We start from the raw sequence: 16,242 nt of genomic DNA, 5'->3' as shown, positions 1-16,242 counted from the left end.
TTAAACTATGCCTGATGAAGCGACCTGAGTAGTCTCGAAAGCTTGCAATTTGTTACCATCTTTTCAGTCAGCCATTAAAAGGTATCAACCACTGAGGACTCTCAAATCTAAATATTTTTCTATCTACTGGCTAACACGGTACAAGAATATATATTTTCCCTATATACAGATGGCAAAAAATCATAGTAGTATCATCTATACAGGGGTCTCAAACTCAGCTGGGCATATGGGCCGCCCACGGAAAAACATTTAATTTGGGGGGCCGCATTATTTACATGACAAAGTGACATTTTTTTTTATACCATTTTATTTTCTATACACCTTTTGAACTAGTCCTCATCTTGCCGACATGGTCTCACATCCAGGTCCCCCTTATTGCAGAAATGGTCTCCCATCCAGGTCCCCCATATTGCAGACATGGTCTCTCATCCAGGTCCCCCATATTGCAGACATGGTCTCCCATCCAGGTCCCCCATATTGCAGACATGGTCCCCCATCCAGGTCCCCCATATTGCAGACATGGTCCCCCATCCAGGTCCCCCATATTGCAGACATGGTCCCCATATTGCAGACATGATCTCCCATCCAGGTCCCCATGTTGCAGACATGTCCCCCATCCAGGTCCCCCCCATACTGCGCACAGGGTCTGTCGTCGCCCCCCCCCCCCCCATACTGCGCATAGGGTCCGTCAACCCCCCCCCCCCCCATACTGCGCACAGGGTCCGTCCCCCCATACTGCGCACAGGGTCCCCGTCCCCCCATACAGCGCTCAGGGTCCCCGTCCCCCATACTGCGCTCAGGGTCCCCGTCCCCCCATACTGCGCACAGTTTCCCTCCCCCCATACTGAGCACAGGTCCCCTGTGCTATATTTCACATGACAGAGAAAAAAAAAAGATTCTCACCTGTCCTCCGTTCCCTCGGCGTCCTTTCTGCACCTGTGGCCCGCAGAACACAGGGGTAAATGGGTAGTTAACTGTGTAGAAATGTGGTGCCAGACTCGAGAGAAAACCCCAACGTACGTTTCAGCGTAATGCCTTCTTCTGGGGGTCCAGAAAGTTTTCTCTTGAGTCTGGGTTACTACAGCAGTGCACAGCTGCATGCTGTTATCAGCCAGACTCCTAATAATAGCTGATTATCTGCATTCTCTGCAGAGAACAGGAGGCGTGGCCATTCCCCCTCTTCTCACACTGGCTGTTCCTTACAGGGGAGAGTAGCACACTGGTGTATGATGTAATGACCCAGACTGGAAGGCGGAGCAGATCCTGTCACTCAGGATTACAAGGGTTATAAATATCATAAAACTGCACTGCACATCTCATCTTTATCGTCTATGAGGGCAGGGACAGTATAAAAAATTTTTATCTCCGTGGAGTACATCTTTAACCTTTTTCTGACGTATTCTGTGCCCTGGTACTTATTGACCAGGGACGTATGGATACGTCTCGACGTGCGCACAGATGCTTTGCGATCGCCGCCGGGTGTCAGCTGATTCTTGACAGCTGACTCCCGGCTCTTTAACCCTCTAAATGCTGCGATCGTAGCATTTAGCAAGCGAGCAGAGGGACAAAAGCCCCTCTGTTCTTGGATCTGAGACCCCGCGACATCATCGTGGGGTCCTGATCATTGCCATGGTGACTCTATGTTGTCATGACAACATCCGGGTCACCACACACTAGCAAGGTAGTTAGATGATGCACACTACATGATCTAACTATCTTGTGTCTGCAGGGCTGACAGCTATAAGGCATAGCAGTGATCAGACTGCAGAAAGTAAAAGTCCCATAATGGGACTATGTTAAAAAGTGTTAAAAAAAAAAAAATTGTAACAATATTTAAAAAGAAATCACATAATAATAATATATATTACACCCATAAATAAATATTATGAAAAAATAAACAATAAAAGTACAAAGTAGTTTTTATTGTGTAAAAGCGCCAAAACATTAAAAAAAACTATAGAAATGTAGTATCTCTGTAAGCGTACTGACCCGAAGAATAAACCTGCCGTATCAAATTCACCACACGCGGAACGACATTAAGAAAAAACAATTCCAGAATTGTTGGTTTTTGTTTATTCTGCCTCCCAAAAATTGGAATAGAAAGAGATCAAAAAAATGCCACGAGCCCGAAAATAGTACCAATAAAAACATCAACTTGTCCCGCAAAAAACAAGCCCTTACATGACTGTCGGCCGAAATATGGAAAAATTAAAGCTCTCAAAATATGGCGATGCAAAAACTAGTTTTTGCAAAAAAAAACGTTTTTTAGTGTGTGACAACAGCCGAACACAAACACCCAATATAAATCTGGTATCACTCTAATCGCACCGACCCGAAGAAAAAGTCTTTAATCACTCATACTGCATGAGGAACAGCATAAAAAATAAATAAAACCAATTCTTCACCTGCTGCTGATTTGTTCATTCTGTCTCCCAAAGATCGCAGTATGGCTCGGCTCACATTTATGCTGCCCTGACTGAGCTCTTACACCAGGGTTTCCATGTAAATCTCTGAAATATGTGATTCCGCCGGAACCCCCGGCAGAAGATTCCCTGTAATGAGGCACTGTGGACGCTGTTTGGCCTGTTTCCCACGGGGTCCGTGTTTTTATTAGACGTGCATAAAAGTGCCATCGGCCACAGTTTTGAGAGCCTCTGAAAAAAAGGACACCGATGCACAGAGGACAGACAAAGTCCAGAGTAATTCTGCTGCCTCATTATAGTGAATTGATCCCTTGGGGTATCATCTGAATTACATCACTCAGACATTTAAATGGAAACCCCGATTTCAGTGCTAAGTGTAGAGCACAGGATAAATGGAAACATTTTACCTAACATTTTGGAATGTTTGCAATAAAAGCTTTGACTCAATCCACAAAAAAAGCAAGTCCCCACTCAGGTCCGTCATCTGTTAACAGAAATATAGAGGGCTTCCACTTTACTATTTGTACAAAGGCTCTGGAAACGAAAATGTCCCTTGCCCCCCAAAGGAAATTCAGTAAATTCTGTCCTCCCAAATACAAATGCCCACTTCCCTTTTGAGCCACACAGTGTGCCTAAACCGCACTTAGCGTCCACATGTTTGGCATTTCTGTAACTATGAGAGCCCACCTAATTTACCGGTGCATGTCTCCAGAAGCACTAGCTGGGCATAACGTACCTGTCACTGCAACGGCATTTTGCAATTTTCACTCAGCAACATCCACTGCTGCTTGTTTCTGGAAAACACCCTTGTAGATAAATTCACAAAAAGGGGTATAATTTCCAAAATGGGGTCACTTGGGGGGGATTCTGCTCTTCTAGCACTTAGGGTCTCTGTATATGGAGTTTGCTTACTATTCTAGGAAAATCTGGTCTCCAGGAGGCAAATAGCACTCCGTCCCTCCTGAGTCTCACCGTGTAGCTAAGCAGTACTGTACAGCCACAATTGGGGTATATCTACATTCAGCAGAAATTGACGAATTTTGTTGTCTTTTTTTACCAATTTCCCAGTGTAAAAATGTCAAATCTGAGGCTAAATCAAAACTTTGGTGGTAAAAATGTAATTATTCTTTCTTCACCTCCCAATGATGTCAAATTCTGTGAGGCACATGTGGTGTCAACATGCTCACTGCACCCCTTGATGTATTCATTGAGAGGTGTAGTTTGTAAAATGGGGGTTCCTATGGGGGGATTCTGCTGTTCTGGCACCTCAGGGGCTTAGCTAATGTGACATGGCACCGTCAAACCAGCCCAGCAAAATATGATCTCCTGTATGGCTCTTCTCCCCTTCTGAGCTTTGCACTGTTCCTCAAAAGTAGTTTTCGACCTCATGTGGGGTATTGGTGTACTCAAGAGAAATTGCACAACACATTTTTGGGGTCCAGTTTCTCCTGCTATCCTTGTGAAAATGAAAATATTTGGGGGTAAAACAACATTTTTACAGATCCACATTGTAAAATTCTGTGAAACACCTGTCGGTTCAAGGTGCTCACCACACATCTACATAAATTCCTTGAGTGGATTAGTTTCCAAAATGGGGTCACTTTTGGGGGGTTTCCACTGTTTAAGCACATCAGGGGCTGTCCAAGCGCTACATGGTGTCCTCTAATTATTCAAGCAAATTTTACTTTCAAAAAGTCAAATGGCGCTCTTTCCCTTCTGAGCCCTGCCGTGCGCCCAAACAGTGGTTTTTCCCCACAGATATAACAGACAGTCGCCCTGCATCTGGCTGCAAAAGTCACTGCATTTGGCATTGCAGACGCCATCTTATTCTTTCTGACTTTTGAACCCAGCAGCAATCTCCCTTCTGCTCTGATTGACACACCCTGGTCTGGGCGTTTATAAACTCTCAGTCTGCTTCAGGGAGTCGCCAGTGATATTCTCATTTTCCCTTGTGAAGGCTTGGAGCTAAAGCAGTTGTCTAGCTTCCTCTCTGGTGCCCTTGAAGGACGTTTGGTGTTATCTCTCTGGTGTCAGCTCAAACTAAATTTTCGCCCCTTTGTTTGTCTCCCTTGTTGTCTTTAGTTTATAATGGGGACTGACCAGTGTTCACCCCCCTCCCCTTTCCTATCCAGGGCCTAGCTCTATGGATATACAGGGCTTAGGTTTCCTGCTCGGCGATTGATGTAGAACCAATATAGAGATGGTAGGGTAGGCAGGGTGTTATTAGATCTGCCTAGGGGTCTCCACTTCTCCTTTCCCTAGTGTCTGGGCTACCTTCCCCTCATCCCTTCGTGTTGCACTTAGTCTTTCCCACAATTTTACATTCAAAAAGTCAAATGGCACTTCTTCCCTTCCGAGCCCTGCCGTGCGCCCAAACAGTGATTTCCCCCACATATGGGGTATCGGCGTGCTCAGGAGAAATTGCATAACAAATTTTGGCTGTTACCCTTGCGAAAATAAAAAAAATTGCATCTAAAGTAATATTTTTGTAAGGCTAAGTTCACACAATGCGGTTTTAATGCGTTTCCGCGGTGGAAAAAACGCCTCAGAAACGCATTAAAGCTGCTTTGTATGAGGTCTGCCATGTACAGAAATGATAATCCGCAAGTGTTGTGCACATGATGCTGAAATTTACGTTGCGAATTAACATTGCGGCATAAACCGCAGCACAACCAATTTAGGCGCCGATTTCGCGGCGAAATCTCGCCCATTGACTTGCATTGAATCGCATCAAACCCGAATGTATAATATATATACATGCGGATTTGCTGCGTTTCAATGTAGAACAATAGGCTCAAAATCGCACCGCGGCTGGTACCCGGGTCGGGAGAGGAGACTGCTGCTCCTCTCATCTGACCGCTGCTCTGGCTGATAACAGCGAGAGCAGCGTGGATGGGAGAAGCAGCAGCCTGCTTCTCCCAGCCTGCGTGCCAGCGGCAGTGTAAAAAGAATCAAAAAGTAAAAATAAAAAAATAAACCTTCATACTCGCCTCTCCGGCGGCCCCTGGTGTCATTCTGGGCTATGCTGTCCCGTCGGTGGCTCTCTGTACACTGCGCGGCGCGGGCTCACACCCCGCAGTGTACTTCCAGGACCTGCGGTGATGTCACTGATCACTTGATGGTCATGCAACCATCAGGTGATCAGTGCCGCAGCAATCAGCTGATGGTCAAGTGACCATCAGCTGATTGCTAAAGCCGTTAATCAGCTGATCGTGCTCACGACCAATCAGCTGATGCTGAGCGTGGGAAGATTCACAAGAATTTTCCAACGCTCTCTCTAGCTCACTGGGGCTCATCAGCTGATGAACCCCAGTGACCTCTCCTGCAGCACTGTATACTGATAGATTTTACACCCCTGTCAGTATACAGTGCTGTAGACAGCTGTGACATCAGTGATTGCTGATGTCACGGCTGTAGAAATGATCCGTATCGTCGTGGGACCTTGGCGTTATGTGGATTACGTCGTTGACGGCGGACAGGTGAGGAATATTGTTGCTTGTTTTTTTTCAGGAGATCGAGGGCTTCACGGAGACGGGTAATAAAAAAAAATTTAAAACCATGTTTGTTTTATTTCATTTAAATTCTTTATTCTGGCCTTGTCTTTTATTGAAAATGCGCCGATCATTTTACTACTACGCGGTTAGTAATGGGGGTGTCTTATAGACACTCTCCATTACTAACCTGGGCTTTACGTCAGCCGCCAATACAAGGTTGATGTGAACCCTAGTCCCATTACCCCCTGCCACCGCTACAGGGCAGCGTGGAAGAGCGAAGCTAAGTGCCAGATTTGGTGCATCTTATGGATGCGCCATTTCTGGGACTGCTGAGGGGTGATATTAATAGCCGCGGAGGAGGCTAGTATTCATGGCCCCTTCCCTGGCTATTAATATCAGCCCGCAGCTGTCTAGTTTAGCCTTTGCTGGCTAGATTTTATAGGGGGACCTCACATCAATTTTTTTCTGAGGTTCCCCTGTAATCTAGCCAGTAAAGGCTGAACATACAGCTGTGGGCTGATATTAATAGCCAGGGAACATTGTTGGCTACTGGCCCCTTCCGCGGCTACTAATATCAGCCCCCAGCGGTCGACTTTCTTTCTGCTGGTTATAAAATTGATGCGGGAGCCCACGCCATTTTTTTTTTTTAATTTTAGGCTTTGTGCCCATAATTCAGACGTAGCAGCACTTTGGATGCAATTTTTTGCTGCTTCCAAAACGTTGCATTCTATTGAACGCAGGTAAATCCACATGTGTTCACTGAACCATGTGTATTTACTTGATTCAATACTTTCTAGTGGTCAAATTTCTGTTGCGGAGACTAGCGACTCCACAAGAGAAATTGACATGCTGCGGTCCTGAAAGACGCGTCGCATGTTAGTGTCCACAGGTGATTCACGGCCTCTGATGCACGTATAGCGGACATGGGATTTCTAGAAATCCCATCCACTATGCTGTAACATCTGGGCGCTGCGGTTTGACGCTGTATATACACGCAGCGTCAAACCTGCAGCGGCTCCTGACCGTGGCCATGTGCCCAAACTCACCCGCAGCGTATCAATTTCTGTAGCGGACACGCTAGTCTCCGCTGCTGATTTTGACCGATTGAAGTGTCATTATATTTGGTGGATTCACATGTACCGACAACAAAAGTGCTGCATTAGAACACCGCGTTTTGGATGCAACATAAATACGTTGTGTCCAAAGTGCTGCTGAGTGCTGATCTGGGGCTTAGTGGCTAACGAACCAGCTGTGAGATGTTAATTATGGCCAGGGAAATGTTTGCCTAATGGCACCTTCCCAGGCTAAGGAAAAATATCTCGCAGCAGTCGCACAAATTAGGTTAATAGAAATGCTAATGATGATTGTGTGAATGGAACTAGCTGACACCCAGCTCTTGTTTGGTGATGACAAGGTGTCAATCAGAACTTTTCATGACCAAACAAAGTAAAGAAACAGATAGACACAGACACAGTGTAAACACTTTATTTGAAATACAACAGACACATCCTTTAATCATTTAAATGAACCAATATACTCACCCCAGCTCTTATTGTAATCCAGGGGCTTAAGCAATGTCCCACCAACTTTATTTAGCTCTAAAAATCATTCATTGATGCTCAAAAACTCTTCAAAAAACGCATGTAAATCCGCATGCGATTTTTTCTGCCAGGGAGAGTCAAAAACTCTCAGGAAATTTCTGCTTCAGTTCCTGAATGTGTGCACATACCCTAAAAAAACAAAGAAGTTAAATGTTCATTGTTTTCTTCCACATTCCAAAACTTCCTGTGAAGCACCTGAAGGGTTAACAAACCTCTTAAATGTGGTTTTGAGCGCCTTGAGTTTTTAGAATGGTGTCTAGAATTTTGGGGTATTTTCTGCCATAAAGGCCCCTCAAAGTCACTTCATATGTGATGTGGTCCCTAAAAAAAATGGTTTTGTAAATTTTATTGGAAAAATTAGAAATCGCTGGTCAACTTTTAACAATTATAACTTCCTAACAAAAAAAAAATGTGGTTCCAAAATTGTGTTGATGTAAAGTAGACATGTGGGAAATTATATTTATTAACTATTTTGTGTGACATATCTCCCTGATTTAAAGGCATGAAAATTCAAAGTTTGAAAATTGCAAAATTTTCTCTAAATTTCCCATTTTTTCACAAATAAACCCCAGTCATATCAAATAAATGTTACCGCTATCATTAAGTACAATATGTCACGAAAAAACAGTCTCAGAATGAGTGAGATGAGTTATTATCTCATAAAGTGACAGTGGTCAGAATTGTAAAAATTGGCCTGGTCATTAAAGTGGAAACAGCCTTTGGGGCTTAAGGGTGCTTTCACATTACATTCTGTGTCCCCGTCAGGACATACGTCCTAAAATTCCCTGCAAAACGGGGTCCGGACGTATACTCAGAACGCAGCAGCCTACGTCTGAGTGTCTGCCTTCTGTGGTCGTACACTCCCTAAAAAAGTGCACGGCAGAGCGCACGTTCGCTCCGCCGTCACCATTGCTGTCTATTGCCCCCGTCAGAGCATACGTCCGGACCCCGTTTTGCAGGGTATTTTAGGACGTATGCCCCGACGGGGACACACAACACTATGTGAAAGCACCCTAAGGTAGAAGAGTGAGTGCATATAGTAAAAACCTGGGAGTCTGAACTGAAACGTAAATTGATGTGCGTGCAAAATGTAAATGCATGTTCACATACGGCCACTAGACAGAGAAAAACCAAAGACAAGCAAAATACCCAAATAACTGGAAGTAAATGGATAAATCGCATAGTGCAAAAAAAATTTGATAAATAATAAAGGGTATTTAGTTAACATAATTTTAATCAAAATAATGTAAAAGCCATCCCGCCACGTCACTGCAACCCTTATGGGACAGATCTAACTCTAATATTAAAACCTTAGCAGTTGTCAAGTGAAATACATATGGATAAGGGCAGAGAGACTGAACCCCTAGTAGAAGCATAGACCTGAGAGGCTGAATGAACCTTTCAGCTCAAAGGGCGGCCACACCCTTATATGCACTGAAGCACACTAAACTACAAAGAAAAAACCTGGGAGTCTGAACTGAAAAGTAAATTGATGTGCATGCAAAATGTAAATGCATGTTCACATAAGGCCACTAGACAGAGAAAAACCAAAGACAAGCAAAATACCCAAATAACCGGAAGTAAATGGATAAATCGCACAGTGCAAAAAAATTGATAAATAATAAAGGGTATTTAGTTAACATAATTTTAATCAAAATAATGTAAAAGCCATCCCGCCACGTCACTGCAACCCTTATGGGACAGTTCTAACTCTAATATTAAAACCTTACCAGTTGTCAAGTGACATACATATGGATAAGGGTGGAGAGACTGAACCCCTAGTAGAAGCATAGACCTGAGAGGCAGAATGAACCTTTCAGCTCAGACAAAGGGCGGCCACACCCTTATATGTACTTAACCACACTAAACTACAATTTACGTTTCAGTTCAGACTCTCAGATTTTTTCTTTGTAGTTTAGTGTGCTTAAGTGCGTATAAGGGTGTGGACGCCCTTTTTCTGAGCAGAAAGGTTCATTCTGCCAATCAGGCCTATGCTTCTACTAGGGGTTCAGTCTCTCTGCCCTTATCCATATGTATGTCACTTGACAGCTGGTAAAGTTTTAATATTAGAGTTAGGACTGTCCCATAAGGGTTGCCGTGAGGTGGCAGGATGGCTTTTACATTATTTTGATTAAAATTATGTTAACTAAATACCCTTTATTATTTATCAAAATTTTTTTTTGAACTGTGCGATTTATCCATTTACTTAATAATAATATAATATTACTTCCAGTTATTTGGGTATTTTGCTTGTCTTTGGTTTTTCTGTGAGTGCATATAGTGTCTAATTTGCATATATCAGTAACAGGAGTTCAATGGAATTTTAAAGTACAATTGTAAAGTCTCAAAAGTTACTAAAACCCTAGAGTGTATATCAACTATATCTGCAAAATAAAAAAAGTTTCTTATTAGACCACGGTCTAACGAAGTTGTTTTTCAAACTATCTGGTAATAAGCTATTAATTTGGGCATACAGGTTATATATACTGCTGATAAAAGTGACTTGTTAATTTGTCTTTTATCACTTTATGTAGCTATGTGGAATATGTTGTCTGGAAGATAACTGCCTCCAGAGGTTATTTTACATGATGGAGAATTACCAGGGAGAGACAAGTGACTAACACAGAACAGGAGAACTGAAATCTGCCTTCTTGCAAACACATTTTTTGCAACTCTCTGAACTCTGTTGTATTGTGACAATATTGCAGCCCCGTCTGCCTGTGAGATGGAAGATGAGAGGAACCTGCAGAGGAGTCTGGTATATTCACACACAGCTCTGCAGTGAGATAAGGAGAGCGGCCATTACATATCACACTGGTTACTTCCCTGTCATTTTTAATAAGCTCTGGAGGCAGAGTTGTCTTCAAGGCAGTGTCCTCCCTGTAGCCTGGAAGAGGTCTTTACATAAGGTGATAAAATTAACAAGGCATCTGATATGAGGCATACAGGTAGGACTTTTTCAGCAGTCTATAACCGGTATGTCCATATTAATAGTTTAGATAGGTCAAATCACATTTTATTGAGCTGTATTGATAAAAAATCATTGTTTTTACTTTTAAAAACAATTTCTTTTACAATGTTCACTGCAGGGATTAAATATTGAGACCGTTTTAACCCCTTCGCAACCTTGGGTTTTTGCGTTTTAGTTTTTCGCTCCTTGCCTTCCCAGAGCCATAACTTTTTTATTTTTCCATCACATTTCCATGTGAGAGCTTCTTTTTTTGCGGGACGAGTTGTACTTTTGAACGACAGCATTGGTTTCACCATATCTTGTACTGGAAAAGGGGGGGGGGATCAAAGTGCGGTGAAATTGCAAAAAAAGTGCAATTCCACAATTGTTTTGTTTTTGTTTTTTACCATGTTCACTAAGTTCTAAAACTAACCGGCCATTATGATTTCCCAGGTCATTACGAGTTCATAGATAACAAACATGTATAGGTTCTTTTTTATTTTATTTAAGTGGTGGGGAAAAAAATCCAAAGTTTGCAAAAAAAAAAAAGGCGCAATTTTCAGAGATCCGTAGCGTCTCCTTTTTTTTGGGATCTGGGGCCGGGTGAGGGCTTATTTTTTGCGAGCTGACGTTTTTATTGATACCATTTTGGGGTAGATATGATCTTTTGATCACTTGTTATTGCAATGTTGCGGCGACCAAATAACCGGAATTCTGGCGTTTTGATTTTTTTTTCTCGTTATGCTGTTTACCGATCCGATTAATTCTTCTTATATATTGACAGATCGGGCGATTCTGAATGTGGCAATACCAAATATGTGTAGATTTGATTTTTTTAAAATTGTTTTATTATGAATAGGTCAAAAGGGGGGGTAATTTGAATTTTTAAATTATTTTGTTAATATTTTTAAAAACATTTTTTTTTTACTTTTTACCTACTTCAATAGTCACCATGGGAGACTAGAAGCTGCCATCATCCATTTGCCTGTCGTGCACACGGCGGGGCCTCAGCCCTGCTGTGTGTAGCAAAAGTGCTCACTTGCTGTGGGCGGCGCTCATAGCATCCTGGCAATGACAGCATCCTGCAGACTCCGGGTTGTAATGCCAACCTATCGGTAACCCGCGGTCATGTGACACAGGTGCCGATGGGCAGAACTAGTGATGCGCTACCGGTGCGGCAATGTTATATGCCGCTGTCAGAGATTGACAGCGGCATTTCACTAGTTAACAGCCACGGGTGGATCGCGATTCCACCCGTGGCTGTTAGGCTGTGTGCCTACTATGCGTTTTTTAAGCGTTTCCGCCCCTGGGCGTGGGGAGCAGAGAATATTCATTTTCTTTAGTAGCGGGCACAGTGTAAGCTGCAGCAGGCAGCTGCTGCCTCCTGTGCCCCACTGCCTCTCCACCCACAGCATTAGTATACATATGTATTTGGACTATAAGACCCACCTCCCACTTTCCTCCAAAATTTTGGAGGAAAAAAGTGCGTCTTATCGTCTGAAAAATGCGGTAGTTCTTAACGCCATGGCCATTTTCCTTTTTTTTGGGGGGTTTATTTTTTTTGTTTCTCCCCTTCTTCCAAGAGCCATAACTTTTTTATATTTCCATCAATGTAGCCGTATGAGGTCTTGTTTTTTGCGGGACCAGTTGTACTTTTGAATGGCACCATTGATTTTACCATATAGTTTACTGGAAAATGAGAAAAAAATTCCAAGTGCGGTGAAATTGCAAAAAAAAGTGCAATTCCACAATAGTTTTTTGAGGTTTTTTATTTACCATGTTCACTATATTGTAAAACTGACCTGTCACTATGATTCCCCAGGGCAGTATGAGTACGCAGATACCAAACATGTATAGTTTTATTTTTTAAGTGGTGAAAAAAAATTCACCGAAATTTGTATAAAAAAAAGTTTTTACGTTTGTCTCCATTTTCCGAGACTCGTAAAGTCTCCATTTTTCGGTATCTGGGGCTGTGTGAAGGCTTATTTTTTGCACCCTGAGCTGATTTTTTTTTATTGATACCATTTTGGAGTAGATACAATGTTTTGATCTTCTGTTATTGCATTTTATTGCAATGTTGCGGTGGCCAAAAAAACGTAACTCTTGCATTTAGATTTTTTTTCTCGTGCCTTTACCGATCGGATTAATTTATTTTATATTTGGATAGATCGGACATTTCTGGATGCAGCAATACCAAATATGTGTACTTTTTATATGTATTTATTTATTTTTTCAATAGAGTAACAGGAGAGTGACTTGAACTTTTGTGGGTTTTTTTTTTTAAAAAAAATACTTTTACTAAATTTAGGAGACTTGAAGCTACGATCTTCCGATCACCTTGGCTATTATTATACATAGCAATGCTTCAGCTAGGGGTTAATGACACTGGCTGTATGTTTCGGGTCACTGTCAGAATAATAAGTATCTGCCTGTATTTTTCAGCATTGGGGACACCATTAATCTTAATCAAATCCCCAACTCCATTTGTTGAAATGCAGCCCCAAACGTGCAAGGACCCTCCACCATGCTTCACTGTTGCTTTCAGACACTCATTGTACCACTCTCCATCCCTTCAGAAAACAAACTACCTTGTATTATAGGAAAATATTGACTCATCATCAGTCCAATACACTGACTTTTATTTTTCTGCACCCCAGTTCTTACGTTTTTGTGCACATTTGAGTCATTTGGCCTAGTCTCAATGTATGAGGTAGGTATGTATTTTTTGCCAAAAAGTGTTCAACGAAGACCACTTCTGGCCAGACTTCTTCTGAACTGTAAATCGGTGCAGTTGTATCCCACTGTTTGCCAGTTTTGAGTTTGTGACACAGCTGGACATCTTCCAATTTCGAAGGGAAGTAAGCATGATGTGTCTTTCACATGCTGCACTAAATTTCCTTGCGTCTTTGGTCCTGATTGTTGCCCACTTCTTGGTTACCTCATCGCTGAGAAACACAGGCAGATCCATAAAACAATGCTATCAGAGAGGTATTTGATTGCCTTTAAATGTATTCTACATCAGAACAAAGACCCCAAACATACAACCAATGTCATTAAGAGTATAAAGTAGAACAAGGATTCCTGGGCTTGATGATATGGCCCCCACACTGCCCTGATTATCAACATCAAGTCAGTGTCATGGGTGTACCAAGTGTGACAGACGCTCGCTCTGGATCCGGCTGTAGAAGGTCACTGCGCTTGGCATTGCAGATGCCTTCTTGATCCTCTTATCTCTGTAGTGTAGTGATATCCTTCCTTTAGGACCCAGCAGCGACCTCCACCTTCTGCTGCTAATTGACACACCCTTGCTTGGTAGTTAAAAACTCAGAGAGTCGCCGGTGATAGTTCTATGTTCCTCTGTCCTTGATTGGAGTAGTAATAGTCAGCTAGATTATTGGACCTACTTATCTCTCTGGTGTCTTCTCAAGCTAAGTGTATCCCCTTTGTTTGTTTACCTTGTTGTAAGTAGTTACAGTGGGGACTGACTAGAGTTCCCCAACTCCCCCCCCCTCCCTTCCTAGGGCCTAGCTCTAGTGACATTCAGGGATTAGGTTTCCTGCTCGTCGATAGTTATGGAACCTATATAGGGATGCTAGGGTAGTCAGGGTGATATTAGATCTACCTAGGGGTCTTCACTCCCAGTTCCCTAGTTGTTGGGCTCCCTTCCCCCTCTTCCCGTCGTTGTACACTTGTTCCTTCCCACACCTTGCGTGACAGTCCGTCTGGTATTACACAAAGAGACAAAAGTTTATTTGTGTAAGCAAGATCTGTGGTTAGTTCTCCAAGATGTTTGGAACAACCTCCCTGCTGAGTTCCTTAATAAACTGTGTTCAAGTGTACCTAGAAAAATTGATGCTGTTTTGGTGGTCACCAAATATTGATTTGATTTAGATTTCTCTTTTGTTCATTCACTTTGCATTTTGTTGATAAATAAAATTAAATTATTAACACTTCTATTTTTGTGAGTATTCTTAATATGCAGCATGTTTTCCACATCTGCCTAAAACATTTACACAGTACTATGTATTGCTCTTTTTGATTTGATTGTTTTGAGCTACATATTTTTTTTATTGGAGTATCAGAAATTTCATCTGTGATACCTAAATGTTTGAATACAATACTTAAGCAAAGGGAAGGTGTTTTAAATTAATTTTATGCCTTCCTGCTTTAGGTATGATTTCTTCATAATCAGCCAATCAGTGAGACAAGGCACCGTTTCTCCTACTCACTACAATGTTGTGTTCGACACTGGAACCTTGAAACCAGACTACATGCAGAGACTGACATACAAATTGTGCCATCTTTACTACAACTGGCCTGTGAGTATCTTAATATATACTTACCCTGTAATGTCTTCACATCCTATTCGGTCCGGATCCCAGAATTCCAAGCGGCGGAAGTTCGTCGACCGCCATATTGGGACACCCTAGTGATGGGTGTCTCAATATGGAAACCGCTGGTGGTACCAGCCTCTTGCGCGGTACCACCAGCGGAACACCGTCGTGAACACGCCGCCTTCGGGATTAGCCGAATGGTTCACTGACTGCCGTATCTAATGTCAGGGATTCCTCAGGCAGAATTTCAGCAGACAACCTTTGTACTATAAGATCTATGAGACTGTAGGATTCCCTGTAGTCTTATGCAGTGACGTCACAGAACCAAGCGACAAACTCAGCTTTGCACCTGTACAATTCAGAGCTTACTACCGCACTAGATCTTGATACAACATAGCCTCATTAAACTGAATGATTGGTCTGAGAAGACGTGATACAGGAACAGGGAAAAGGAGCAGGGCAGAGCGGTGTCAAGCGGCGTCAACAGGCAGGGCAGCATAGCAGAGCGGTATGAGCAGGGAGAGCACAGCAGAGCAGTATGAGCAGGGAGAGCACAGCGGGAGCGGTATGAGCAGGCAGAGCACAGTGATATGAGCAGGCAGAGCGCGGCGTGAGCAGGCAGAGCGCAGCGTGACATTACCACCCTCCCGATGCGATAGCATTGAGCCTCCATTTAGTATAATATAACTATCCTGCTATTATAACATACAGCACACTTTCTGACATCTGAATCCCATTTCTCTTGTTTGTTTGTTTTATTTCCCAGGGAGTCATCCGAGTTCCTGCACCTTGTCAATACGCCCATAAGTTAGCCTTTTTGGTGGGACAGAGTGTACACAAAGAACCACATGTGTCTCTTGCTGACCGGCTCTTCTACCTGTAACTTCACAGAGCTTGTGTTTGTTTATTGAGTTAAAGCTATATTTCTATTTTTATTTTAACATAGGAGCTGTAAAAAAAAATAGAAATACTGGTGTGGCATGTATCTAAAACAGCCAAGTTTTTTTCTTACTGTACCTTAAGCTTTTGGCCATTGTAATTCAAAATAAAGTTTTGTACCGTTCCACTTGACAACTGATAAATTTGTATTGAGTTCATATGCTATGGAAAAATAGCATGAACTGGATATATAAAACAATATTTCTTCTCAAAAGTTAATTTGTAAGATCAGAAACATGATAAATGTTTTATTTTGTTCTCAAAATAATAGGATTCCTTTAGCTTGTTGAAAATTACTTTCTGCACATTGCTGTTTTAAGTAAATATAAAGTTGATTTATTGAAACTTTCTGCTTGGATTTGTGTTTATTTTTTTACATTTTATTCATTCTCAATTTGAGTACATGTAAGGGTCTCATAGGTTTTAATTTTTCCTCTTTAAATGCACTATTGTTTTGTGGATCTATTATCTGTTTTGTGTAAGTTAGATTTTATCTGATGA

At 42.2% G+C, this 16,242-nt stretch overlaps 1 protein-coding gene across 1 annotated transcript in view; it reads left to right on the top strand.

The window, feature by feature from the left end:
* PIWIL1 (piwi like RNA-mediated gene silencing 1) overlaps nucleotides 1-15,965 on the top strand; it is a 462,439-nt gene extending 446,474 nt beyond the window's left edge. The window contains exons 20-21 of the mRNA XM_073676134.1: nucleotides 14,640-14,787; nucleotides 15,569-15,965. Coding sequence (XP_073532235.1) covers nucleotides 14,640-14,787; nucleotides 15,569-15,685 — 265 coding nt within the window. The 3' untranslated portion in view covers nucleotides 15,686-15,965. The remainder of the gene's footprint in view (nucleotides 1-14,639; nucleotides 14,788-15,568) is intronic.
* Nucleotides 15,966-16,242: the final 277 nt, after the last annotated feature.

This window comes from Phyllobates terribilis, unplaced genomic scaffold (assembly GCF_046119375.1).
Source record: "Phyllobates terribilis strain yellow unplaced genomic scaffold, ASM4611937v1 Scaffold_1__5_contigs__length_1240528914, whole genome shotgun sequence".
Classification (NCBI taxonomy): Eukaryota; Metazoa; Chordata; class Amphibia; order Anura; family Dendrobatidae; genus Phyllobates; species Phyllobates terribilis.
Note: the sequence above shows the minus strand (reverse complement) of the source record. Positions and strands in the feature narration are given on the sequence as shown.